This window comes from Bombina bombina, chromosome 4 (assembly GCF_027579735.1).
Source record: "Bombina bombina isolate aBomBom1 chromosome 4, aBomBom1.pri, whole genome shotgun sequence".
In the NCBI taxonomy this organism is placed as follows: domain Eukaryota; kingdom Metazoa; phylum Chordata; class Amphibia; order Anura; family Bombinatoridae; genus Bombina; species Bombina bombina.
This window is the reverse complement of record NC_069502.1, coordinates 615,436,947-615,464,812: the sequence shown is the minus strand read 5'-3', so window position 1 is coordinate 615,464,812 and position 27,866 is coordinate 615,436,947. Positions and strand designations below refer to the sequence as shown.

Genomic DNA, 27,866 nt, shown 5'->3' with positions numbered 1-27,866 from the left:
CCCGAATGGAAGAGCTACAAACTGGTAATGCCTGTCTAAAAAGGCAAACCTCAGGAACTGATGATGATTCTTGTGAATCGGAATGTGAAGGTAGGCATCCTTTAAGTCCACCGTGGTCATGTACTGACCCTCTTGGATCATGGGTAAAATGGTTCGAATAGTTTCCATCTTGAATGACGGAACTCTGAGGAATTTGTTTAGGATCTTTAAATCCAAAATTGGTCTGAAGGTTCCCTCTTTTTTGGGAACCACAAACAGATTTGAATAAAACCCCTGTCCTTGTTCCGTCCGCGGAACTGGATGGATCACTCCCATTACAAGGAGATCTTGTATGCAGCTTAGGAATGCCTCTTTCTTTATCTGGTTTGCAGATAATCTTGAAAGGTGAAATCTCCCTTGTGGAGGAGAAGCTTTGAAGTCCAGAAGATATCCCTGAGATATGATCTTCAACGCCCAGGGATCCTGAACATCTCTTGCCCACGCCTGGGCGAAGAGAGAGAGTCTGCCCCCTACTAGATCCGTTGTCGGATAGGGGCTGCTCCTTCATGCTGTCTTAGAGGCAGCAGCAGGCTTTCTGGCCTGCTTGCCCTTGTTCCAGGACTGGTTAGGTTTCCAGGCCTGCTTGGATTGAGCAAAAGTTCCCTCTTGTTTTGAAGCAGAGGAACTTGATGCTGCACCTGCCTTGAAATTTTGAAAGGCACGAAAATTAGACTGTTTGGCCTTTGATTTGGCCCTGTCCTGAGGAAGGGTATGACCCTTACCTCCAGTAATGTCAGAAATAATTTCTTTCAAACCAGGCCCGAATAAGGTCTGCCCCTTGAAAGGAATGTTGAGTAATTTAGACTTTGAAGTCACATCAGCTGACCAGGATTTGAGCCATAGCGCCCTACGCGCCTGGATGGCGAATCCGGAATTCTTAGCCATTAGTTTAGTCAAATGAACAATGGCATCAGAAACAAATGAGTTAGCTAGCTTAAGAGTTCTAAGCTTGTCAACAATTTCAGTCAATGGAGCTGTATGGATGGCCTCTTCCAGGGCCTCAAACCAGAATGCCGGCGCAGCAGTGACAGGCGCAATGCATGCAAGGGGCTGTAAAATAAAACCTTGTTGAATAAACATTTTCTTAAGGTAACCCTCTAATTTTTTATCCATTGGATCTGAAAAAGCACAACTGTCCTCAACCGGGATAGTGGTACGCTTTGCTAAAGTAGAAACTGCTCCCTCCACCTTAGGGACAGTCTGCCATAAGTCCCGTATAGTGGCATCTATTGGAAACATTTTTCTAAATATAGGAGGTGGGGAAAAGTGCACACCGGGCCTATCCCACTCTTTACTAATAATTTCTGTAAGCCTTTTAGGTATTGGAAAAACATCAGTACTCACCGGCACTGCATAGTATTTATCCAGCCTACACAATTTCTCTGGCACTGCAATTGTGTCACAGTCATTCAGAGCAGCTAATACCTCCCCAAGCAATACACGGAGGTTCTCAAGCTTAAATTTAAAATTAGAAATCTCTGAATCAGGTCTCCCCGATTCAGAGACGTCACCCACAGACTGAAGCTCTCAGTCCTCAGGTTCTGCATATTGTGACACAGTATCAGACATGGCTCTTACAGCTCTGTATCTCGTCTAACCCCAGATCTATCGCGCTTGCCTCTCAATTCAGGCAATCTGGATAATAGCTCTGACAGGGTATTATTCATGATTGCAGCCATGTCCTGCAAAGTAATCGCTATGGGCGTCCCTGATGTACTTGGCGCCATATTAGCGTGCGTCCCTTGAGCGGGAGGCGAAGGGTCCGACACGTGGGGAGAGTTAGTCGGCATAACTTCCCCCTCGACAGACCCCTCTGGTGACAATTCTTTTATAGATAAAGACTGATCTTTACTGTTTAAGGTGAAATCAATACATTTAGTACACATTCTCCTATGGGGCTCCACCATGGCTATTAAACATAATGAACAAGTATCCTCTGTTTCAGACATGTTTGTACAGACTAGCAATGAGACTAGCAAGCTTGGAAACCACTTTAAAGCAAGTTAACAAGCAATATAAAAAACGTTACTGTGCCTTTAAGAGAAACAAATTTTGACAAAATTTGAAATAACAGTGAAAAAAGGCAGTTACACTAACAAAATTTTTACAGTGTATGTAACAAGTCAGCAGAGCATTGCACCCACTTGCAAATGGATGATTAACCCCTTAATGACAAAAACGTTTTTTAAACACAGTCACAACAACTGCCACAGTCTACTGTGATTGTTACCCTCCTCAAACACGACTTTGAAGCCTTTTGAGCCCTTCAGAGATGTCCTGTGTCATGCAGAGGGAAGCTGAATGTCTCTGTCAGTATTTTTATCTGCACAGAAAAGCACTAAAATAGGCCCTTCCCACTCATATTGCAACAGTGGAAAGCCTGTTTCTAGGCAAAAATCAAACCAGCCATGTGGAAAAAAACTAGGCCCCAATAAGTTTTGTCACCAAACATATATAAAAACGATTAACATGCCAGCAAACGTTTTATATTACACTTTTATAAGAGTATGTATCTCTGTTAATAAGCCTGATACCAGTCGCTATCACTGCATTTAAGGCTTAACTTACATTAATCCGGTATCAGCAGCATTTTTCTAGCAAATTCCATCCCTAGAAATATATTAACTGCACATACCTTATTGCAGGAAAACCTGCACACCATTCCCTCTCTGAAGTTACCTCACTCCTCAGAATATGTGAGAACAGCCATGGATCTTAGTTACTTCTGCTAAGATCATAGAAAATGCAGGCAGATTCTTCTTCTAAATACTGCCTGAGATAAACAGTACACTCCGGTACCATTTAAAAATAACAAACTTTTGATTGAAGTTAAAAAACTAACTATAATACACCACTCTCCTCTTACTATGTCCATCTTTGTTGAGAGTTGCAAGAGAATGACTGGATATGGCAGTGAGGGGAGGAGCTATATAGCAGCTCTGCTGTGGGTGATCCTCTTGCAACTTCCTGTTGGGAAGGAGAATATCCCACAAGTAATGGATGATCCGTGGACTGGATACACTTAACAAGAGAAAAAACATCTTTTAATCTTGACAGCAGCTCCAGCTTCCTCCGGTCGTTGCAAGCCATATCTGACGTCAGAAATGATGGATAGGTCATCCTCCAATCATGGCTTTCCCCCCGGGGCAATCAGTGTCTGATTCAACGCCAGGATTGGAGGAAGCCGGATTCCTCATTTTAGACCCAGGAAGAGGCTTTGCGACGGGTGGAGGAAGCTGGAGCGGCTGTCAAGTTTAAAAGGTAAGTTTTTTTTCTCAACAGGAGTGAAATGTAAATTTTGATGAATTAAAGTGCCCCTGTTTTTAATCAAATTTTTAAAAACCGGGCTCTTTAGCATCAAAATTTACATTCACTTCAACATATTTCTTGATACTTCAGTTTTCCTATTAAACTGCACAACACAATTTTATAAAGAACTGAGTTTATTACTGACAATAACTTTTTTTCAGATTATTGCAAATGCCAGTCTTACTAATATTGTGATGTATTTATTTTTAATGCAACTAGAACATATTCTAGGTTTTCTCTGGCTGTAAAAATAAGAAGTGAATATTCTGTACCTAATCCCTTGACAAACTTCATAAGGCACATAATGTAATCGGTTGCTGCATTGGCAAACACTTGGATGTTGTCTGTGTTTAGAAAAGCTTCAAAGACATCAAACACTGGAGCCTGGCATTTCCCTGAGAAAAAAATATGTTTAGTTAAGAGCTTAAAAGAAACAAAATTAAAAAATAAATGAAGTCTGTTGATGAAGATTTTTTCTTCTGCATATTAAGTATAAAATGAGACATGAAAATTAAATACAAACAAACAAAAATCTCAAAAATCTAGTAATCTCAGCATTGTTTATTAGGAGTTATGTAGTGTAGGTAACAACAAAAAAATGAAATACATTAAAATAGAGGAAAGCAGACACATTTAAAGGGTAGATAAAATGTTTTAAAGAAAAATAATTTGGAAAAAAATAATCTATTCTTCAATGGAGAATTTGTAAAGTCAAATAAAGGGAAACTTTAAAAAAACATATACAGTCCACACTGTCTTTTATGTGTACCAAGGTCTAAGAATAGACAGAAATGTATATATATAGAGTATATATAATTTTTTAAAAAGAAATCCAGAGCTGTTTTTATATATATCTAATTAGTTGAATATCCCACTTTAATTTAACTTAAATAACTTAACAGTATGCACTACATATGAAATGGGCAACAATTTCCAAATATGTTTGAGACATTAAAAATCTTGTTCATGAATATCAAAATATCAACCGGCTATGGACTCACCCATGGTGTAATCTCCAACAAGGTACTCCTTGACATCTGACTTGCTACTGTGTACAGTTTCCAAAGCACTGAACAGAGGTCTCCATCCTGATTGGATCTGGGGAGCACATACCTCTACCAGTTGCCCAATTGATGTGACCACCTGTAGAACACACAGCAATGCGTTAGATATCATACACTATATCCTACTGTTCTTAAACACAAGTCAATACTTTATGATACTAATCTCTTAATCAAGCTACCGTTATCTACAATTATTTAACTCTGAAATAAATTAGATCATGTGTCTGTTGTAGGAAAAATTCTATTGTTTTACATATATTTATGTGTTCACTCCAGCTCTGCAGTAATGATTAGAATAATGAAGCCACAGTAGCTTGTCATTGTGAGCCAACGGCTAGTAAAATAGCCTAGTAAGTGCATGATTTAAGGTTCCATTGCATGCAAAAGAACACTGAAGCAGCAGTATACAAGAAACAGTCCTTTAGGCATACACAAGTAGTCACCTGGTCCTGTACATCTTCATCACAAAGCTCCAGCTGCATGATACGCTCAAATGGCTTGAAGAGAGCTTCATTAAAATGAAAATGTGGTGGCTCAACCCAGTCTGTGAGAACTTCAGTCATAATATCATGGATAAAGGAGACAGCCTTCTGTGAAACATGCCTTTCTTTGTGACATGCAGCCTGTAGGAGCAGAGAAGGTACAAATAAATCGGTTTTATCAGGTAAGCATACGTTTTGTTTTTGGCCTAATCGTGGTTCCGCATCAGTTGCTAGGATTACTGTTACACATTTACTTATTTATTGTAAACCAGTGTTTCAATTCTTTCTACACCCAAAATGGTCAGACTTTATAAGTCTAAATATTGTCCGGTTGGGATAACTAGAAAATGAAGATCTCTTTTAAATGATATATTGCTAATAAACTGTAAGGGAAGGGGAATAGTTATTTCCAATGTTTTAATGTTTGTTTTATTAGTTGCTCGTAGAATAATGTTAAATAGTGTACAAAAATGTATAGCTTCAGAAGTTAAAGCTGCAGTTAATGATGCAGGAGGTATAATGGCAGTAATTGGCAAGTCTTCCCAGGTCACCTGGAGGGGGAAGAACACAGTAGGTACATGAAAGTAAAAGTTACATTTCAGGATTCAGCTAGAGCATGCAATTTTAATAGACTTTTCAATTTACTTCATTCTCTTGGTATCCTATGTTGAAAAACATACCTAGGTAGGCTCAGGAGTAGCAATGCACTACTGGGGGCTAGGTGATGACTGGTGGCTACACACATATGCCTCTTGTCATTGGCTCACTAGCGGTGTTCCTGTTTAATTATAAATAATTAACTTTAGTAAGATTGTACAGCTGCCCGATAGGGTGGAGAGAGAGAAGGCATTCTTGTACTCTGTAAAGACGGGTAGTGTAGTTCCACTCATGTTGCAAGCTTGTTTATCCTTCTGTTGGGAAGTTTATTAATAGAGGTACAAACTAAAGGATAAATCAAGCTGCAGGAGGATGTTTAATGAAGGATTTTCTTACAAGTGCTCCTTGCATTATAGCAAACCTCTGTTGCGTTCCTTAAGTTTAACATCATTATTTCACGATAGTGAGAATTCACAATTCATCCCATGTGGTAATTCCCCTCCTGGCAGTGGCGGCTCGTGGGTTATTCAAATGGGGGTTCACGGACCAGTTATGTAAAATAGTTTTTTTATATATATATATACACACACACACACTGGAACATTTTTCTAGAATAATCCCTTAGAGCTGCAAGTGCGTTCGCAACTGTGTATGGTACAATGTAAATTGCATATTTATTGTCCTAAATTCCAAAGATTTAAGTAATTTTACAGATGAGCTTAGTAACCCTGTAAATCCTAGCTAGATGAAGGGTTAAATATATCAGTGAGGGTATTTATTGATGAATGTCAAGTGTTTTGTGGTTAATCAATTAGAAACAAGCTTAAGGTATATATTTTAACTGCACATATTGTTTTAATTATGTCTATGATTAAGGCTACAGCCGAAACATGTCAGGCAAAACTGCTGCTTAAAGGGACACTAAACCCACATTTTTTCTTTCATGATTCAGATAGAGAATGCAATTTTAAACAAATTTCCAATTTACTTCTATTATCTAATTTGCTTCATTTTTTAGATATCCTTTGTTGAAGAAATAGCAATGCACATGGTAGAGCCAATCACATGAGGCATCTATGTGCAGCAACCTATCAGCAGCTACTGAGCCTATCTAGATATGCTTTTCAACAAAGAAAATCAAGAGAATGAAGCAAATTAGATAATAGAAGTCAATTAGAGAGTTGTTTAAAACTGAATGCTCTTTCTAAATCATGAAAGAAAAAATGTGGGTTTCATGTCCCTTTAAGCTGTTTGCTACTACTTTTTTCCTTTTAATCTTGTTGAATAAATTTGGACTTTTTAACTAGAAGGAAGTTTTTGCCGGCTTTATTTATAATCTCTCTCCAAAGAACTTTCCCTACCAAGCTGAGCCCCTCCGGGTCCGGACAGAATCCATTATTGCACAGCTCTATATTGTCATGGTGGTGAAGCGGTCACATGGTAGAGTAAGGGGCAGAATCCTCAGAAGACGTTGAACGCACCAGACAGCGTGGGAATCCGAAAGGCTGCAGTGAAGGCAGACAAGCTTCTCCCCGCAAAGGCTAAGGAGGTAACCTTCCAGTCCGTGGAGCACCTCTCGTTTCTCACTGTGCTGCAGGAAGCGGTCGATGGGATTACGAGTTACAGGACGCCCAGAGATTCCGGATGTAAGCTTTTACCCTTACCCTGGGGAGAGCAATAGAGGTTATCCCATGCAGTTACTAAGGTGCTGACTCTCGAAAAGCCACTATCTCCCATTAGAGAACTTGACCACTTGTTGAAAAGAGCACAGGATCACTGGGGATTTTACACTTTTGCTCACATTGAATGTCTACGGGATTTGGGAAACCCGTTTCCTCAGCTGATTTACAGAGTGCCTCTCAAGTCTAATAGCTTCAAACCCATTACTTTACTTTACTAACATGGAATTGACAAACTTTGTACTGCGCATGGTTTCACTATATTTTGACTTTTAGGAATTATTTATACAAATTGTTACCCCATGATCACTAAAAACGGACATTCTAACGTTTACTGAAAAGACTGCATTTTAACACGTTAGGGTACAGAAACTCAGTGTTATGGAACTTTTATTTCAACATTTTGCTTATTAGTTGATTAATAGCATTGATAGCAGTGATAGCGGATGTATTCTCACACTTATACTTATGTTTAGACTTATACCTGGTATGATATAGAATGTGCTAGATGTGAGCCTCAAGTTATATGTTTTCTAACTTAGTTTATTTAAGACATCTGAAGAATTTATATTATCTATTTCGTATTTGATCTGATACATCAGATAGGATTTGCTGTTTCATCATCATTTTTGTAATAAGTATTACAACCTATTACCCAATATTACTACCCTGTATAATTACCATCATTACCATTTCTATTTGTTATGTCTATTACTATTTATCATTGCTAGTGCCTTCGCTATTATTACTGCCAGTACTAGTATTATTGTTAACAATCTTTGAATGAGTGGTGTATGTGGGAACACACGCTGCATTATTGGTTTATCTTCTGATTTTGTGAAATGGTGATCTATTAACCCCATTGCCTGTTTAACAAGGTTGTGAATGAGCAAGTTCTACACAAAGAATTTGACAAATAATAGTTTTGCTCACTAGTTGATTAATTGCATTGATAGTAGTGATAGCAGATGTATACCCACATTCATATTCAGGCTTATACTTGGTATAATTCAGAATGTGTTCGATGTGAGCCTTAAATTAAATTATATGTTTTCTAACTTAGTCTTTTTAAGGCATCCGAAGAATTTATATTATCTATTCTGTATTTGATCTGATACATCAGAAAGGATTTGCTGTTCATGATTATCTTTGTAATCATTATTACTACCTACTACCTAATATTACTACCCAATATTACTTCCATCATTACTATTTGTATGTTTTATGTCTATTACTATTTCTTATTGCTGGTGCCTGCATTATTATGTTTGGTTTTACTAGTGTTATTGTCAACAATTTTTGAATGAGTGGTGTATGTGGGAACGCATGTTGCATTATTGGTTTATCTTCAGATTTTACAAAATGATGATGTATTAACCCCCTTGCTTGTTTAATAAGGTTGCTAGTGAGCAAGTTCTAGACAAAGAATTTGACAAATAATAGACTTAGGACTTAGACATATATACACAAATAGGTTGCATTCTATGTATTGACTATATTGATTTTACCTGTTTGCCTATCAATCTAGTATCTAGAATTGGGCCATCACTCTCTACAGTATTTTTTTTTTGTTTGTAATTATTTATAAGGGTCATCTTGAGTTATCATAGATAAAGAACATTATTATCTCCTTTATAATACTGAGGTTTATTTAACCCAAATAAGACGTCTAGGAAATAGAAATTGCAGTTGGTGTATAGATTAGAAGTACACCCCATACTCCTCTAAGGTCTGAACACACTGATTAGTAAAAATCTGTAAAAAAAATCAGTAAAATATCAATATATCTGTAAGTTCATAAGAGTATTAGCTTTTTCAGATGGAAGCTTCCAATATTGATGGTGGGTCAAGTAATTATTATTATTCACAAATCTCAATGGCTGATTTGGACCAATTAGAGAATTACTTTGAACAGATCTTCAATGATACCGTAGTCACCAGTTCTCTGAGTGGTCGACTTCAGACTTTGGAAGTATTAATGAAGAAGGAAACAAAATTAAAATGGGATAAATGGACCCTAGAGAGATGCATTTGTCTAAAAAATAGTCTCCTGGGGCCTTAGGATCAGAACATTTCCTACATTTGTAATAGATGATAGGACTCTCATAGACAATTGGAATAATAATTTGTCTGAATGTTCATTTAAACTCATGCAACTGATCATATAATATAAGGATTCCCAGCTTATGGGAGTTAGGGAAGAGATAGAAAAACTACAGACAGAATTGGATGCACACACCACAGAGACTAAATACAAGGAATATGACGGTATACTCAAGGAGACATATTGAAAAAAGAGCTAGTAGAGACCAAACATGAAAAATTCATGAGGGATCAACAAGATTATTCCCAAAACAGAGTGTATATATGGCAAAGATTCCCTAGCAATAGATCAAGGGATAGATACAGGAGAAGGCATCAAGGCAAGGGAGGCAACCAAAACACAGAAAATTCAGACTCTAATTTAGTAGGTACAGAATTGGGGGGAACGAGTCATTCAGACAATGAATTTTCTGATAATGATCAAGGAAACGGTCAAACAGGCACTAACCCCAAAACGATATTAAAAATCCCAAAAGAACAGAGAACGGTCAAATTTGGAGGTAATATAGTAGATGCCACAGTACAATCAGGTAACGGTAGACAGCCTCCCAGCACAATGAACAGAGATAGCGACACTACCACATTAGTGAATAGAGATGTAAATGATCGTGAAAAGGTTTTTTATACCGATCCAGTGATTCCCTCCCTAAGAGGAGTAAGAGGAGGGAAAGGAAGAGGAACAACAAGAGGAGTAAGGGGAGGAAGGACGAACCACTCACAGTATTACCTGAGACAGAACAGGAAACAAGCCAAATACCAATAGGGAACACGACCATATATAACAATGTGATTAATTTGACGGACTATCCCCTAAGTGACAGTGAATTAAAAGTAGTGAGCTATGGATTAGGCTTTGTACCCACAAGTAAATTTAATCTATTTCAAACATTGGTAGATGTAAACAGGCTAATCCGCAATCTGACTCTCAAGAAACATTTCAGATACCATCAGACTGATAGTTTGGAGAATAGGGATATCATGCAAAGGCACGTAGGTTCCAATAATTACAATGTTCCTCTGGACTTTTCAGAATTTCAGGATATTGAGAGTCTGGCAAGTCTTGAGAGAGAGGGGGGCATACAGGCAATGGAGAAAAACTCACATGGGGGTTTTTGACCCAAGTCGGTGTTCTATCCAGTCCAATCAAGAGGGGACAATCTCCTAAACTTCCAAAAAAGAATTGAAGCCGATTTAATAAATTGAGCCAAGGAACCAGCCACAAACCATTCTAACCTCTCTAAAGAAGAGATGATGGCTATACTCCTTAAAAAAGAATGACCAACTAATAATTAAGATGGCGGACAAAGGTGGGAGCTTAGTGGTTTGGAGTAGGGAAGCTTACAAGGAAGAGATCTTGAGACAGCTGGGTTGTCGTGAGGACTATAGATCACTTCCTGGTGATCCAACATCAGTCTTTTTGAGAGAAATTAGGTCACTCTTGGATGATGGCCTAGAAGCAGGGCACATTGATCGCGATACCCACGACTACCTAGCTGTACAAGAACCAATAATATATTTCATATTCTCCCAAAGGTACACAAATCCATTATGGAAGTAAAGGGGCACCCTATCGTTTCGGGGATAGGGTCAATGTGCGAACCACTCTCAGAATGGTTGGACAGTTTGCTCCAACCATTAGTCTCCAACCTTAATAGTTACCAGAGGGATACTAAACATCTCTTGCAAATTCTTAAAAACTGTACCTGGGAACCACATTACAGTTGGTTAACTGTGGATGTGGTGTCTCTTTATTCTTCTATACCCCACAAAATGGGGTTAAGAGCAATAAGGTTCTTTTTGGAAAGAGATACCACATACACATCTAACTTTATCAACTATATAATAGAAGTAACCAGTTTTCTTCTTAAAGACAACTACTTCAGGTTTGACGGGAATTACTTCCTCCAGATAAGGGGCACCGCCATGGGGGCCAAATTCGCCCCCTCGTTTGCTAATCTCATGATGGGATGGTGGGAGCTAACTACCATATATGGAGGAAATAATAAGTTTGCTAACAAAATAAAAACAAAATAAAATCATACTATAGGTTTATAGATGATTTGATATTTGTATGGATGGGGGACATGAAAGAGGTAGTAGATTTTGTCAGTTACCTAAATCAGAACATTTACTTTTGAGTCCAGTAATACCTCAATTTTTTACCTAGACTTAAGACTCACATCCAAAACAGAAACTAAAAAGGTATACACCTCAAACTACAGAAAACCAATCTCAGGGAATACCCTTTTGCATGGGAAAAGCAGTCACCCAGTCAGTGTGCAAAAATCTATAGAAAAGGACAATTTGTTAGAATGAAAAGAAACTGTTCTAATGACAGAGATTATAAAATACACAGTGAAGATCTGAAAAAGCGAATGCATGACAGAGGGTATTAATAAACAGATGGTAGAGAAAATGAAAAAACAGGTGGATATGACAGAGAAAATTTGTTGAAAGACACACCTAAGACAGCCACACCAAGGTACACTAAAGACACAGAGCAAGTGACCTTTGTAACCCAATATTCTTCTAATTACAAAGAAATTTGCAAGATAATTAAAAGCCATTTGCCCATTTTAACAGCAGATGAAGGACTAACTGAAGTGGCCCAAAAAGGGTCCAGATTTTCTTACAGGAAAGGAGTAACCCTTGGAAATATCTTGTCACCCAGTGACTTGCCACAAAACCTTGACACCAGTTCTTGGTTAGCATCAAAAGGGATGTATATGTGTGGCTATAACCAGTGCATTCCCTGTAGTTTCATACAAAGAGGAGAAAAGTTTAGATCAAATGTAACCGCCAAAGAATATCAGATTGAGAGCTGTGTGAATTGCAGGTCCAAATTTGTGGTCTATATGGCCTGGTGCACATGTTCGAATAAACAGGACATTGGATGTACATCCAGGGAGAGGATTCGACAGCACCTCTCAGATATCAAGAGATCTGATGCTAGAACTAGCTAAACATTTTATACGGAACATGCTAGCTCCAATTCAACCTTTAAGTGGAAGCTCATAGAAAAACTTAGGAAACTCAAAAAAGGAGGAGATATGACTAAATTACTGTTCAAGCGGGAGGCTTTTTGGATCTTCTCCCTGGCCACCAGGATCCCCAATGGATATAATTCTATCTATGACATTATTAACTTTTGGGAGTAGGAAATATCATGTGTTTAATTGCATTATGACATTTTGCATAATGCACACATCAGAGAATTGCATTTTTTAAATGCAATATATACATTAGATGAAAAGTCAATATAGGCTCTTAGTTAACTAGGAGGCATTGCTATCCTAGATTGCAAACTTAGTCTTGTCATAAGTTGAGTATATTCTATATTTATTAATGTTCATAAAGGGTATTTTATCACAATATCAGGGATACAACATGTGCACAGACGCTATGCTAAGAATACAGTATTGAGCAACATGACTAATAGAATCCTATACATAATGAGATAATTTGTTATTTAGTATCCATATTTATATAAAACTTGCATCTTATTGTAATGGCATTACATACATCTTCTATTTATGATGCATATACAAATACATTTGATTTAACCCTTCAGCTACCAAGAAAAGGCTAATTGTGGTGATGTAAGATAAAATATGCCTGTGACTGACTGTAGTTTGAGCATTACTAGCTCCTAATTGGTTAAATTAGTTTTGTTTGCTGGTTACTAAGAAGTTAAATAACCATTTGTTCTGTGTTATTGGTAGCTGAGGGGTTAAACTTCAGCACCTTTGCTGGCAGTAACAGAGAAATGTGTATTTAAAATATTTTTAAGCAGATTTTGTAAACAGGACCCTGTCACTTACTTGTGTGAGCTCCACAAAACAAGCCTCACTGACAAAGCCTCCCTCACTTTATCAGTTTCTTCTAAGATGTTTATTACTCCTCGTGTGTTCGTGCTGTCACATGTTTGCTAATAGTACGGCACTCAGAGGTGAGACAAGGGGGATGGCAAACCGGTGAAGCAGGAGAGATTTCTAAGCCAGACCTGCCCGTTATGGAGACAGTGCAGTATTGAGTGTTTGGCTGCATTCTAAAGGCTCAGCAGAGGAATGTACACACACTGCTACAGTTGCTGCAGATGTCTCCAAGATTACAGCTGAGTTCCAACTCTGAAGCCCTCCCTCCACGCTAGTCAGAGGCAGCAAAAAAAAAACAAAAAAAAAAAGTTTGTAATATTAGCCTCCTGCCTTCTTGCTAGCATCTAGCACGGGTTATAACACCTGACATGTTTTTATATTTTTACAAAATCTATTTCAAAATGATAACTTTCTACTGCAGTTCCCCTGCTGTGCGCACTTGTAAAATAAATCAGGCTTAATTTGCTCAATAGTTCACTTAGAAAATAAATCAATGATTTGTTTTCTGAGTGAACTATTGAGCTAATAAAGCCTGATTTGCCTGTCTGTCTGCTTTAGAAAAAATACCTCTTTATGGAGCCCACAAGTCGCAACATATAGAGAACTGAAAGCTGGCTGCAGAAAGAGGATTCCCGTTGCTGTCAATTTGCTTTTTCCTTGCTGTGATCATGGATGGTGGAGTTAGCATAGTACCGGTACTTACCCCACAAACTCAGTCATCCTGCATGGTTCCAGACCGGTAAATCTGAGCATTGCTAACGCAGCTAAAAAAAAAGGAAACTTAAAAAAAAAAAAAAAAGTGCTCCCCCTGCTGCCCGCCCATAGAAATAGCCCAACTCGCACACTGAAAATTGTGCGATTAGCAAAGGTATAGGCTATGCTATGGGCGGCGCAGCAGGCACTTAGAAAAAAACGTGCAAAGGGCTATGGCAGACTATACCTCTCTACCGCAAGTGCTGTAAAAAAAAAGGGATTTTCTTTTTTTTTATTAAACTGGAGAGTCTAGACTGGAACATTTTTTGACTGAATAAATATAATTTTTCCAATAGGGGGGCTATTGGAGAAATTATATTTATTCAGCCAAAAAATGTATTTTCTTTCTTTTTTTTCTTTTTTCTGAGAGGGTTCACGTGCGCCTGTGCTCATATGGAGGAGCCTCCACTGCCACCTAGTGGTCAGGAAGGGAATTCCCACACATGATGACTTACGGATCACCATCTGAATAAACAGTTTTAATAATGAACGTTTTCATAAAACTCAGGTTGAGATCTACTAACTTATTTTAACCAATGAACAAGTATAGTTTTAAAATGTTTCCTCTTACAGAATGTTTAAAATTACCAAAATGCATCTTGATATAAATGATGTATTGGAGTCTTCTGACGTGACAAATTTTTTAACTAAAATTTACCAGTGTTAATTCTAATTAACACTATGTAATATGTTACAGACATACAAAAGAGATTTCATAAGTCAGAGGGGTCAATTTATCAATATCCCTATGGAGCTTGATGCCACTTGTTTTCGGTGAGCCTTCAGGCTCGCTGGAAACAGAAGTTATGAAGCAGCGGTCTAAAGACCGCTGCTCCATAACTTGTCCGCCTGCTCTGAGGCAGCGGACACAAATCACCCCGATCGAATACGATCGGGTTGATTGACACCCCCTGCTAGCTGATAAATGCCGACAGCGTATGCTGTCAGCATTTATCGATGCGCGGCGGACATTATACACTACATCATATCATGTCCGTCCGCACTATAATAAATATACCCCATAGTAACTATATTTGAGGGACACTCAAGTCAAAATTAAACTTTCATGATTCAGATAGAGCATTTAATTTTAAATAAATTTCCAATTTACTCCCATTAACAAAATGTGCACAGTCTTTTTATATTTACACTTTGTGAATCACCAGCTCCTACTGAGCATGTGCAAGAATTCACAGAATATACATATATGCATTTATGATTGGCTGATGGCTGCCACATGATACAGGAGGCATGGAAATAGACATAACTTTAACATTTGTCAGAAAAAAGTCTACTACTCATTTGAAGTCTGGACTAAGTGCTATTGCATTGTCTTTTTATTATGTATTGGTTGATTATGCAAATATACTGTATTTACTGGTCCTTTAAAACGAACGAACCCAGACCAGGATTAATGAGGCTTGTATTTTCTCCCCAGGATTCGTCTAATCATTATTGGTGAGCAGTTTCCCAATTTACTTAACCTTTAAAGACGATATCTTGCACATTTTGTTTTTTCTGTTTACCTTACAGGTATTTACATTTGAATATATTTTTATTTTTTCAAAATTTTTTGACACACACTCAGGATTATTTGTGGGACCATTGTGACCACTTCAGGAATACGGATCAAGTGGACCCCGTTCTTGTCACTAAGATTTATTCATTTTGGACACCATCTTTGACAATAGGATTTATTTGACTTTGAACATTATTTTATCACTGATTTTTCATTTTGCATTTTTAACTTTTTTATTATATTTTTTCACGTTTACACGTTATTTTCACACCTAGGTGCTCTAGAGACATTCATTATATATTTATATGCACTTTTTTGGCGATTACCTTTCCAACGGTTGGTCTTGGGGGTCTGTAGCTGCTTAGATGCCTGAGATACAGGCTTCTAAGCAGCATGCCCCCATTTCCCTATACTGTCCGTTTTAATTTTTCAATAAAGTTGCGCAGTGACGTCATCAAGTCATTGCGCGTGACATCACCGTGCAAAACGTGAAGCCCCGTTGATGCCTGTCACTATACAGGCCTGATCACTGGGGTGGGAGTCGATGGGACCCCTAGATTGACCTCAAATTGGGTAAGTGCTAGCGACGGCTCTGAGCTGTCGTCAGCACCTGACTGGGAAAATTTGCGATCCGTCGTTAGCACTCAAAGGGTTAAACTTAAAGTAAATTATCTAGTAATTAAATAGTTATTAACTATTTAATAGCTACCTAGCTAAAATAAATACAAAAGTACCTGTAAAATAAAACCTAACCTAAGTTACAATTACACCTAACACTACACTATAATTACATAAATTCCCTACATTAAATTAATATATAATTACATAAATTCCCTACATTAAATTAAATTAATTACAAATAAATAAAATAAACTAAAGTACAAAACAAAACACTAAATTACAGAAAATAATAAAATAATTACAAGTTTTTTAAACTAATTACACCTAATCTAATCCCCCTAATAAAATCAGCTGTTTTACCTGTAAAAAAAAAAAAGTACAATACCCCCCCAACATTAAAACCCACCACCCACACACCCAACCCTACTCTATAACCCACCCAATCCCCCCTTAATAAAACCTAACACTAACCCCTTGAAGATCACCCTACCTTGAGACGTCTTCACCCAACCGGGCAGAAGTGGTCCTCCAGACGGGCAGAAGTCTTCATCCAAGCCGGGAAGAAGAGGTCCTCCAGACGGGCAGAAGTCTTCATCCAGACGGCATCTTCTATCTTCATCCATCCGGAGCGGGTCCATCTTCAAGACATCCGACGCGGAGCATCATCTTCTGTCTTCATTCGACGACTAAATGACGGTACCTTTAAGTGACGTCATCCAAGATGGCGTCCCTTCAATTCCGATTGGCTCATTGAATTCTATCAGCCAATCGGACTTAAGGTAGAAAAAATCCTAGTGGCTGATCCAATCAGCCAATCGGATTGAAGTTCAATCCTATTGGCTGATCCAATTAGCCAGTAGGATTGAGCTCGCATTCTATTGGCTGATTGGAACAGCCAATAGAATGTGAGCTCAATCCTATTGGCTGATTGGATCAGCCAATAGGATTTTTTCTACCTTAATTCCGATTGGCTGATAGAATTCTATCAGCCAATCGGAATTGAAGGGACGCCATCTTGGATGACGTCACTTAAAGGTACCGTTATTTAGGCGTCGGATGAAGACAGAAGAGGATGCTCCGCGTCGGATGTCTTGAAGATGGACCCGCTCCGCTCCGGATGGATGAAGATAGAAGATGCCGTCTGGATGAAGACTTCTGCCTGTCTGGAGGACCTCTTCTTCCCGGCTTGGATGAAGACTTCTGCCCGTCTGGAGGACCACTTCTGCCCGGATGGGTGAAGACGTCTCAAGGTAGGGTGATCTTCGAGGGGTTAGTGTTAGGTTTTATTAAGGGGGTATTGGGTGGGTTTTAGAGTAGGGTTGGTTGTGTGGGTGGTGGATTTTAATGTTGGGGGGGGCGTATTGTATTTTTTTTACAGGTAAAAGAGCTGATTACTTTGGGGCAATGCCCCGCAAAAGGCCCTTTTAAGGGCTATTAGTAATTTAGTGTAGGGTAGGACTTTATTTTGGGGGGCTTTTTTATTTTATTAGGGGGATTAGATTAGGTGTAATTAGTTTAAAAAAACTTGTAATTATTTTATTATTTTCTGTAATTTAGTGTTTTGTTTTTTTCGTACTTTAGATAATTGTATTTAATTGTATTTAATTGTAGTTAGTTAGTGAATTAATTTAATTCTAGTGTAGTGTTAGGTGTAATTGTAACTTAGGTTAGGATTTATTTTACAGGTAAATTTGACTTTATTTTAGCTAGGTAGTTAGTAAATAGTTAATAACTATTTAATAACTATTCTACCTAGTTAAAATAAATACAAAGTTGCCTGTAAAATAAAAATAAACCATAAGCTAGATACAATGTAACTATTAGTTATATTGTAGCTAGCTTAGGGTTTATTTTATAGGTAAGTATTTAGTTTTAAATAGGATTAATTTAGTTAATTATAGTCATTTTATTTAGATTTATTAAAATTATATTTAAGTTAGGGGGTGTTAGGGTTAGAGTTAGAATTAGGGGTTAATACATTTAATATAGTGGCGGCGACGTTGGGGGCGGCAGATTATGGGTTAATAAATGTAGGTAGGTGGCGGAGATGTTAGGGACGGCAGATTATGGGTTAATAAAATGTAACTAGTGTTTGCGATGCGGGAGTGCGGCGGTTTAGGGGTTAATACATTTATTATAGTGGCGGCGATCTCCGGTTCTGCAGATTAGAGGTTAAAATTGTTATTATAGTGTTTGCGAGTTGGGGGGGCCTCGGTTTAGGGGTTAATAGGTAGTTTATGGGTGTTAGTGTACTTTTTAGCACTTAAGTTAAGAGTTTTATGTTACGGCGTTAGCCCATAAAACTCTTAACGACTGACTTTTAAATGCGGTACCAGGCTTGACAGGAGAGGGTCTACCGCTCCACTTTTAGGAAGACTCGTAATACCGGCGTAATCTAGCCGTATGTGAATTACATTAGAGGTATATACCTACCGATATGGACAATCCCTAATACTAGTAGCTTTTATTTATTTTAGATTTAATGTAGACTCGAGCATATTAGTATAAATTGACAATAAATCAATATCCTCTTTATATATCAGAACTACATGTCCCAGAATTCCATCATGCAACCGTCTGTGACCTCAGAGCCGGAACCGGAATTGACATGCATTCCGAAAAAACGGACGTGACGTGCTATCCGAAAAAAACCCAGAAGTGACGCGTCACCTGGATGTAACATAGTTGTCACGTGGCGTTTTTCATAGAATACAATATTTAGAACGGATTAACAATCCAGACTATTATGATAATATGGAGTTTCTACTACGAAGGTTTGTAATACTCAATTCCAGAATTTAACAAATAGGGGTAATCAGCCTATAATAATAATATGTTCAATACCGGAAGTGAAAGAGTCAGTAGCCACCATCTTTATGAAGGGCATTAGAGTATTGCCATGATACATGTAATGGCATTTTAAGGCGGGAAATTATAGGAAGTAAAAGAGCCAGTAGCCACCATCTTTATTAAGGGCATTAGTGCTCAAGTTTACATATAGGGTAAGCCTATTTTCAATTAAGTTTATATTCATATTAGCGTTATTGCACTATGTGATTTTTGTTTTTCACAGGTCCTACAATTTTTGGATCCTATTGGATTTCTTATTCACTTTTTTCACTTGATTCACTTTTCTCCAATTTTTTTTTTTTTTTTTTTTATTTTTATCATATATTTTTGATAAGCATCTTTATTTTGATTTTTGATTTCTTGGATACCCCATCATACACAAAGGATTAATTGGATTCACAAGGGCATCGGATCTGTTACACAGGACATTTGCTAAGGATATCATCACTTATTAAGACTTATTGTATCATTTGCGACTTTTAATAGATATTTTTTTGTGGTGTTTATATGTTTTGGTATTCCCCTCTCTCCTGAAGGGCACTTACTCTATTGTTTTTAACTATTTTTTTTAATTGTTTTCAATCGAATTGTTATATGTACATAGGGTACCCTAGTCTATGTGAATGTGATAAATGTATTTTAATATTTTAATATTATTCTGTTATTCTGATACTTTAGCCTATAGCTGGCGCTCCCTCTTTCTATATTAATGTTAACAGTATTCGTCATTTAAAACCTTTTTTTTTTTTACCTAGGCTGAGTTACGGCGTGTAAAAATAGTGTTTTAAAAGGTAAATTTCTAAGAAATTTGGAAATATGTGAAAAATTGATGAATGAAACACACTAATTTCGGATGTTCTCTACGCTTTTGCATAGCGGTGATTGATAGTTAACTTTTCCTTTAACCCTTTGAGTGCTAACGATGGCTCTGATCCGTCGCTAGCACCCACCCACCTTGAGGGCAATCTGGGGGCTCCCACCTACTCCCACCCCGGCGATCTGGCCTGAATAGTGAGAGGCTTCACGTTTTGCGCGATGACGTCACCGCGCAACTTTACAGTTGTGCTCATATAATTACATACCCTGGCAGAATTTATGATTTCTTGGCCATTTTTCAGAGAATATGAATGATAACACAAAAACTTTTCTTTCACTCATGGTTAGTGTTTGGCTGAAGCCATTTATTATCAATCAACTGTGTTTACTCTTTTTAAATCATAATGACAACAGAGACTACCCAAATGACCATGATAAAAAGTTTACATACCCCAATTTTTAATACTGTGTATTGTCCCCTTTAACATCAATGACAGCTTGAAGTATTTTGTGGTATTTATGGATGAGACTCTTTATCTTCTCAGATGTGAAAGCTGTCCATTCTTCCTGACAAAAAGCCTCCAGTTCCTGTAAATTCTTGGGCTGTCTTGCATGAACTGCACGTGTGAGATCTCCCCAGAGTGGCTCAATGATATTGAGGTCAGGAGACTGAGATGGCCACTCCAGAACCTTCACTTTATTCTGCTGTAGCCAATGAAAGGTCGACTTGGCCTTGTGTTTAGGATCATTGTCATGGAATGTCCAAGTACGTCCCATGCGCAGCTTCCGGGCTGATGAATGCAAATCTTCCTCCAGTATTTTTTGATAACATACTGCATTCATCTTGCCATCAATTCTGACCAAATTTCCTGTGACTTTGTAGCTCACACATCCCCAAAACATCAGCGATCCACCTCCATGTTTCACAGTAGGAATGGTGTACCTTTTATCATAGGCCTTGTTGACTCCTCTCCAAATGTAGCGTTTATGGTTGTGGCCAAAAAGCTCAATTTTGGTCTCATCGCTCCAAATGACTTTGTGCCAGAAGGTTTGAGGCTTGTCTCTGTGCTGTTTGGCATATTGTAAGCGGGATACTTTGTAGCATTTGCGTAGTAATGGCTTTCTTCTGGCGACTCGACCATGCAGCCCATCTTTCTTCAAGTGCCTCGTTATTGTGCATCTTGAAACAGCCACACCACATGTTTTCACAGAGTCCTGTATTTCACCTGAAGTTATTTGTGGGTTTTTCTTTGCATCCTGAACAATTTTCCTGGCAGTTGTGGCTGAAAGTTTAGTTGGTTTACCTGACAGTGGTTTGGTTTCAACAGAACCCCTCATTTTCCACTTCTTGATTAGAGTTTGAACACTGCTGATTGACAATCTCAATTCCTTGGATATCTTTTTATATCCCTTTCCTTTTTTATACAGTTCAACTACCTTTTCCAGCAGATCCTTTGACACTTCTTTTGCTTTCCCCATGACTCAGAATCCAGAAACGTCAGTGCAGCACTGGATGACAAGGTCTGGATGCAAGGGTCTGTCAGGAGTCCAGAAACTCATTGACCTTTTATACACATACAATAATTACAAGCAAACAGATCACAGGTGAGGATGGTTACCTTTTAATAGCCATTCAAACCCTTTTGTGTCAACTTGCATGTTATCAGGCCGAAATCACCAGGGTATGTAAACTTTTGATCAGAGTCATTTGGGTAGTTTCTGTTGTCATTATGATTTAAAAAAGAGTAAACACAGTTGATTGATAATAAATGGATTCAGCCAAACACTAACCATGAGTGAAAGAAAAGTTTTTGTGTTATCATTCATATTCTCTGAAAAATGGCCAAGAAATCATAAATTCTGCCAGGGTATGTAAACTTATGAGCACAACTGTATTTAAAATTAACAATGAACAATATAGGGAGATGAGGAAAAGCTGCTTAGATGCCTGTATCTCAGGCATCTAAGCAGCTACAGACCAAGACACACGATTGGAAAGGTAATCGCCTAACTTTTCCAATGTTATAAGTCTTGGGGATCTGGAAAAAAAAGTAAAAATGTAAAAAAGAAATATATTTAAAAAAATAAAAACCAGCTTAGCACCCAGGTGGAAAATGGCTTAGCAGTCAAAGGGTTAATAGAACCGTGTTGGTTATGCAAAACTGGGTAATAGGTAATAAAGGGATTATCTATCTTTTTTATTAAAATAATTTTTATTGAAGTTTTGCAAAAGGTAAGACACACATTGAACGTAATGTGACAATAATGACAATATTTTGGTTGCACATTGTATATTGACGTGAAAAAGGAAAACAAGAAGTGTTAAATCCTAAACATCTAAAACCTCCATTTTACAATATTGCTAACAAAGGTATGCGACTACTTGACTGGCCTCTTGGTTAAAGAAAAAGATATATGTAAATAGTAGTCGATTCACCGGCCACTTTTGGGCCTTATGACACCAGGAAGGCATAAAAGTGTCTAAGGTGTAGGTTATATATTCGGTGTTATAGTATAGAGTACTTAGACTTTGATAAATAAAGTAACTTATAGGATGTTATGGTCACTTTTAGACCTAGATAAATTGAAGGACAGAGAAATTAGGGGCTGGAAGACAATGTTCAGCACGTTAGTTCCATCTGGGTAAAGCTGACATATATTAATGGGGGAACCTCCATTACTAGCCTAATTATCATAGGTGTTGCGGTATGGTGACTCCAGAGGGAATAGCAGTATAGATTGTAAACTCTTCAGGAACAGAAGAGGAGTTCTGCCCACATGAAGATATATCCTATGCAAAAGTAAAGCTAGTGGCTAATGAATGAACTATTTTGTGTCCCACATATCAGCTCATTATATGAACCCTATTCTAACCTATCTTAATTATTATAGAGTCTGCAGGAAATTAATATTTCACTAAGGGATGTTATACAGTAAAATAATATAAAGTATTGACTACCCTTAATAACATTAACTTAGCTTAGACAGTGTTATTGTGTATATGCTTATAGGGCATAACTGTAAAACACATATGATTTCCAATACTACTATAACAAAAACATTTTAGTCATACATGTAAATTATATGGTTGAGATGCATGGACAGTTTCAACCCATTAGTGAGATCTCAGGCTAAAAGTTTTCATGAGAATCATTATCGCTGAAAAGATACAGCAGTTCGCTCGTATTGCTTTAGAGTTTATTGTAACAGTCCAGGACTCTGTGAGTAGCTACCTTAATGACTAGTAAAATGTCACTAAATGCGTTAATGTGGGGGAGTCCTGGTGTATACGACTTACTCAACCCACACCATGGCGTTCGGAGCTGGAGGTACTGATTGGGGTAATGTGTCCTGGGTGTAAGATTTGCCGGCTCCAAGGGCTCAGTACTAACAATTGCTTTGTTTTCATTAGAATCTGGCTCTCTGCGTTGCCGATCATGCCTCCTGGGATTCCAAGGACCTCTGTTGAATGCTGCAGGGTAAGTAGGTCTGAGACCAGTTTTACTGACTTGGTTGAGGGGGTAATCTCATTGCTTGCCAGGCCGGTGCAGGGTGGGACAAAGCTGGAGTTGCTGTTTGGGTAGCTGTCAACGGGCTTCCGATCAGTTCTCTTAAGCAGGCAGATGAGATCTGCAAATAATTCTGCACAGCTCCTTCTCTAAGCTCTGGAAGTGGGTTTGTATGGTCTGGGTCATCTCAGTTTCCCATCGATCTAGCGCCTCCATTTGCGTTATATGTCTCAGGTGTATCATCTTTAAGGAGATAATCTTTGCTAACAGCCGTTTAATTGCAATAAGCTGTCCCCCCTTAGAGTTGGTGATTACGGTCTAAGCGTGAGAGTGAAATCTGCGCACACAAGGCACAGTTAAGTGTGGGGACAGTATAGAGATTTCAGTTATAGGGAAAGGCCTCAAGGTAAATAATCTGGTACTGAGGGCAATTTAGCCGTGCCACGATCCAAAACCCTATATCTCGAGTCAGGACGCCAACATTATCTATCTTTTTAAACAATAAAAATTCTAGAGTAAACTGTCCCTTTAAGGATATCTAAACATTTTTGCCATGTTACAATTTGGGTTAAAATGTATTAGATTCTGTCACTGTTCTACAATCAATATTATATAATACCAATTTTAGAAAAAAAATATTGTGGCAGCACTGGCCAGATACAAATCAAGATGTAAGTGTCTGGAGCCTTTGGCATGTGAATGAGACTCACCATTATTTAAGAAAATAATCCTAAATAAACTGGATAGTAGGGTTCATTTTTACTATTTGAAAAAGCAAAATATAAACAGGCAGCACTGAAAAATTGCAATACATGATCTACAAGCAATTCTGGAATTGATGCATTAAAGGGACATTAAACACTTTGAGATATAAAATAATAAATTGTTTGTATAAAAAAAAAGTCTGCAATATACTTTCATTAATTATTTTGTCCCCTTTTCCAGTAACTCCGTTCTGAAATTGTGAGCTTCTCAGTTCCTGTTAGAAATGGAAGTGCAGAACACTGTTCTATTCCACACCGCCATTGGCTGCACAATCTAGTGACCTATTAATAACTGTCTCTAATTGGCCACAGCAGAGAAGGTAACCTAAGTTACAACATGGCAGCTCCCATAGTTTTATAGACACTGAAACTTTACACTTAATTTGTAAATATTTAAACAGCTAATTAAACTTTAAAAAATACATATACATGTTATTCCCAGACTAATCTTTTCTTTGAATGCATCATTCTATCTATCATTTGTTTAGTGTTTAATGTCCCTTTAAACATAATACATCACTTCCATATCCCTTTAATTTCACTGTATTGATTGTTACCTCTACAAAATGAGGGGCCACCACACTCCAACAGCGCATAATATGAAGTAGTGGGCGTGATTTACTGCGGATAATACGTAGCATTACATCACCCAAGCGGAACAGATGAAGAGCACTTTTTCTGTCCTGAGTGGATTTTATTTCACCTGCAAAAAATTAAAATGAGTTTATATAACACATTATCTAATTAAAATCACAATATAATCAAATGAAAATTATTATACAAGTCTATATAAAGGGTAACATTCTTCTTAAATAGATCTGTTCAAACAATATAATGCAAGGCCATAAAAATGTTTATCTGATTTAAAAAAAATAATAATAATAATTGTTCATAGCAAATTAAATAAGCACTATATCTAAAATGGATGGAACAAAATTGCTAAAATTAAATATTTTTTTTTCCAGTATTATGATCAATGAAAACAAAATCCCCCAAAATTGCTTTTATCTGTTTCTTATTGTCAATCCCAATAGGTCATAATGAATTAACTTTACTCACTGATTACATTTATTGTACTTTTTAATTAACCAATTTCTTCACATTCTCATTGACAGCAGATGAGGAAATAATTGTTCTAGCCAGGGCCGGATTGTCCTACCAGGATACCAGGAGATTTCCCGGTGGGCTGCAGCAGCTGGGGTTGGAAAGCTACACTTTAAAGGGTGCAATTGGGATGTAGAGTTGCTATATAACATCAATCTGACAAACTACTTAGCAAATGACTCCTCCCCTTCCTACCCAAACTATTTATCTCCAGTTTTATCAGTTATGCAGTGAGTTATGAAGAGAACCCCAAAAAAAGATCAAGAGGACCAAACAAAAAAGGGAGGGATTATTATTTGTTGTAACTCAAATGTGAAGATAGGGATTTAATACTAAATACAAAACTCCTGTTTTCAGTCACATTAATCATTACAGTGCATGAAACAGGAGTCAATTTTAGATTACTGTGCCAGTATCAAAGCAATGAAAATCACTGTACAAGAGAAAATAAATAACAGAATGTAACACTTTCTCCCAAAGACTGCAATAGCAGAAGCCAAAACATTGATGGGTGGGAGAGGGGCGGGAGAGGGGCGTGAGAGGGGCGGGACCGCTTACACTACGAAAAAAGTGTAAAAAGGGAAGGAGGGAGAGGGGGTTTATAGTAAAATGATCTGGGAAGGGGTAGGGTGGTAGGGGAATGGGGGTGGAAGCTGCACTACAGAAAAAAATATTTATATATATAAAAAAATAAGCCAAAAAATATAGGAAACTGGGTACTGGTGTTCTGTCGAGAACTCCAAGAAATAGAAACCTCCATGATGACGTCACTTCCAGTGACTCTTCTATTTTCACTGTTTGTTTTTGCCTCTGTCTGGGGGTCACACGGCCGATCCTCTGGCATCCACCCCAAGTGAACCTTGGGGAATGAGGTTTACAAGGGGGGCTTCACCCCGCAGGCAAAGGCAAAATAGATAGTGAAGATAGGCTATTACAGTGCCCATCTGATTGGTCCGTGTCTCAGGGAGAGATAGGATGCACAACTATTCAGATGTATGGAATAACCGGAAGTGACATCATCTTGGGGTCTTCGATACCTTGGAGTTTTCGATAGAACACTGGCAGACAGCTTCCAGTACCTAACATGGCGGCTAATAGGTAGAGGGGGGAGGGTTAGAAAGCTGTTTGTAGGGGGTCAGAAAGGTTGGGAGGTAAGGGGGCATACTACCCGGCAGAAAATATATATTAAAAAATATTAAAAAAAACAAAAACAATAAAACCTTTTATTTTTATACTGGCAGACTTTCTGCCAGTACTTAAGATGGGGTGAACTTTGGGGGGTGGGGGAGGGAAGAGAGCTGTTTGGGAGGGATCAGGGGGTGGGATGTGTCAGGTGGGAGGCTGATCTCTACACTAAAGCTAAAATTAACCCTACAAGGTACCTAATTAACCCCTTCACTGCTGGGCATAATACAAGTGTGGTGTGCAGCAGCATTTAGCGGCCTTCTAATTACCAAAAAGCAAAGCCAGAGTCATATATGTCTGCTATTTCTGAACAAAGGGGATCCCAGAGAAGCATTTACAACTATTTGTGCCATAATTGCACAAGCTGTTTGTAAATAATTTCAGTGAGAAACCTAAAGTTTGCGAAAAAGTTAACGATTTTTTTTATTTGATCGCATTTGGCGGTGAAATGGTGAAATATACCAAAATGGGTCTAAATCAATACTTTGGGTTGTCTACTAAAAAAAATATATATACATGTGAAGGGTTATTCAGGGATTCCTGACAGATATCAGTGTTACAATGTAACTATTGCTTATTTTGAGAAAAAAAAAAAGGTTTGTAAATAGCAAAGTGCTACTTGTACTTATTGTCCTATAACTTGCGCACAAAGCAAATAACATGTCAACATTGGATATTTCTAAACTCAGGACAAAATTTAGAAACTATTTAGCATGGGTGTTTTCTGGTGGTTGTAGATGTGTAACAGATTTTGGGGATCAAAGTTAGAAAAAGTGTTTTTTTCATCATATTTTATAATTTTTTTATGATATGATGAAAATAATGGTATCTTTATAAAGTCCATTTAATGGCGAGAAAAAATGTATATAATATGTGTGGGTACAGTAAATAAGTAAGAGGAAAATTACTTCTAAACACAAACACAGCAGAAATGTAAAAACAGCCCTGGTCCTTATCAGTAAGACAATTAAAAAATGGTCTGGTCACTTAGGGGTTAATATATAGGGTAATGCAGACAATAAAGTAGGTCAGTACAAGGGACACGTGGGAGGACCCAGTGCACTGCACAAATGACTGAGGAGTAAACAACATGGTAAACTCTGTAGACAAGGACAGATATCATGGTAAATAATGTAAGAGGGAAGTGCAGACAGCTCTGACAGAGGGAGACAGATAGGATTTTGCATTGATAAAGAGGGGTCAAAGGAGTTTCAATTGAGATAACAGGAAGACATCTAGTAGGGAGAAAAGAGAGCTTCAGAATTCCAAAGATGACAGCCTTCTCTGAAACCAGAAAAACTGAAAATTAAGGGAGTGAGTAGTGAGACAAGAGGGGGGTTATATGCTTCAAGTGCATTGCTATTAACCCAATAGTCAGGAACCTAATCTTGCCTAATGTGCTGTCACAAAGAAAACATTCAACAAAAATGATTTTTTTATTGCTCATTACAGATTTCCTCTCTGGCAAAATGTAAAGTTCACTTTAACATCCTTCTCAATGTCATACTTTATATTTCTATGGCTAGATTACAATTAAAGCCCAATCCTTACTGATTATGGCAGCCCTAGATATAACAATACTATCTCTCAAACTATT

The 27,866-nt window shown here is 37.8% G+C and overlaps 1 protein-coding gene across 1 annotated transcript in view; it reads right to left on the bottom strand.

Moving 5' to 3' along the window:
* Window positions 1-27,866, bottom strand: part of ARFGEF3 (ARFGEF family member 3) — a 400,722-nt gene that overhangs the window by 87,331 nt on the left and 285,525 nt on the right. Inside the window, exons 22-25 of the mRNA XM_053710627.1 lie at window positions 24,538-24,683; window positions 4,856-5,035; window positions 4,350-4,491; window positions 3,621-3,743 (exon numbers count right to left, since the gene is read on the bottom strand). Coding sequence (XP_053566602.1) covers window positions 3,621-3,743; window positions 4,350-4,491; window positions 4,856-5,035; window positions 24,538-24,683 — 591 coding nt within the window. The remainder of the gene's footprint in view (window positions 1-3,620; window positions 3,744-4,349; window positions 4,492-4,855; window positions 5,036-24,537; window positions 24,684-27,866) is intronic.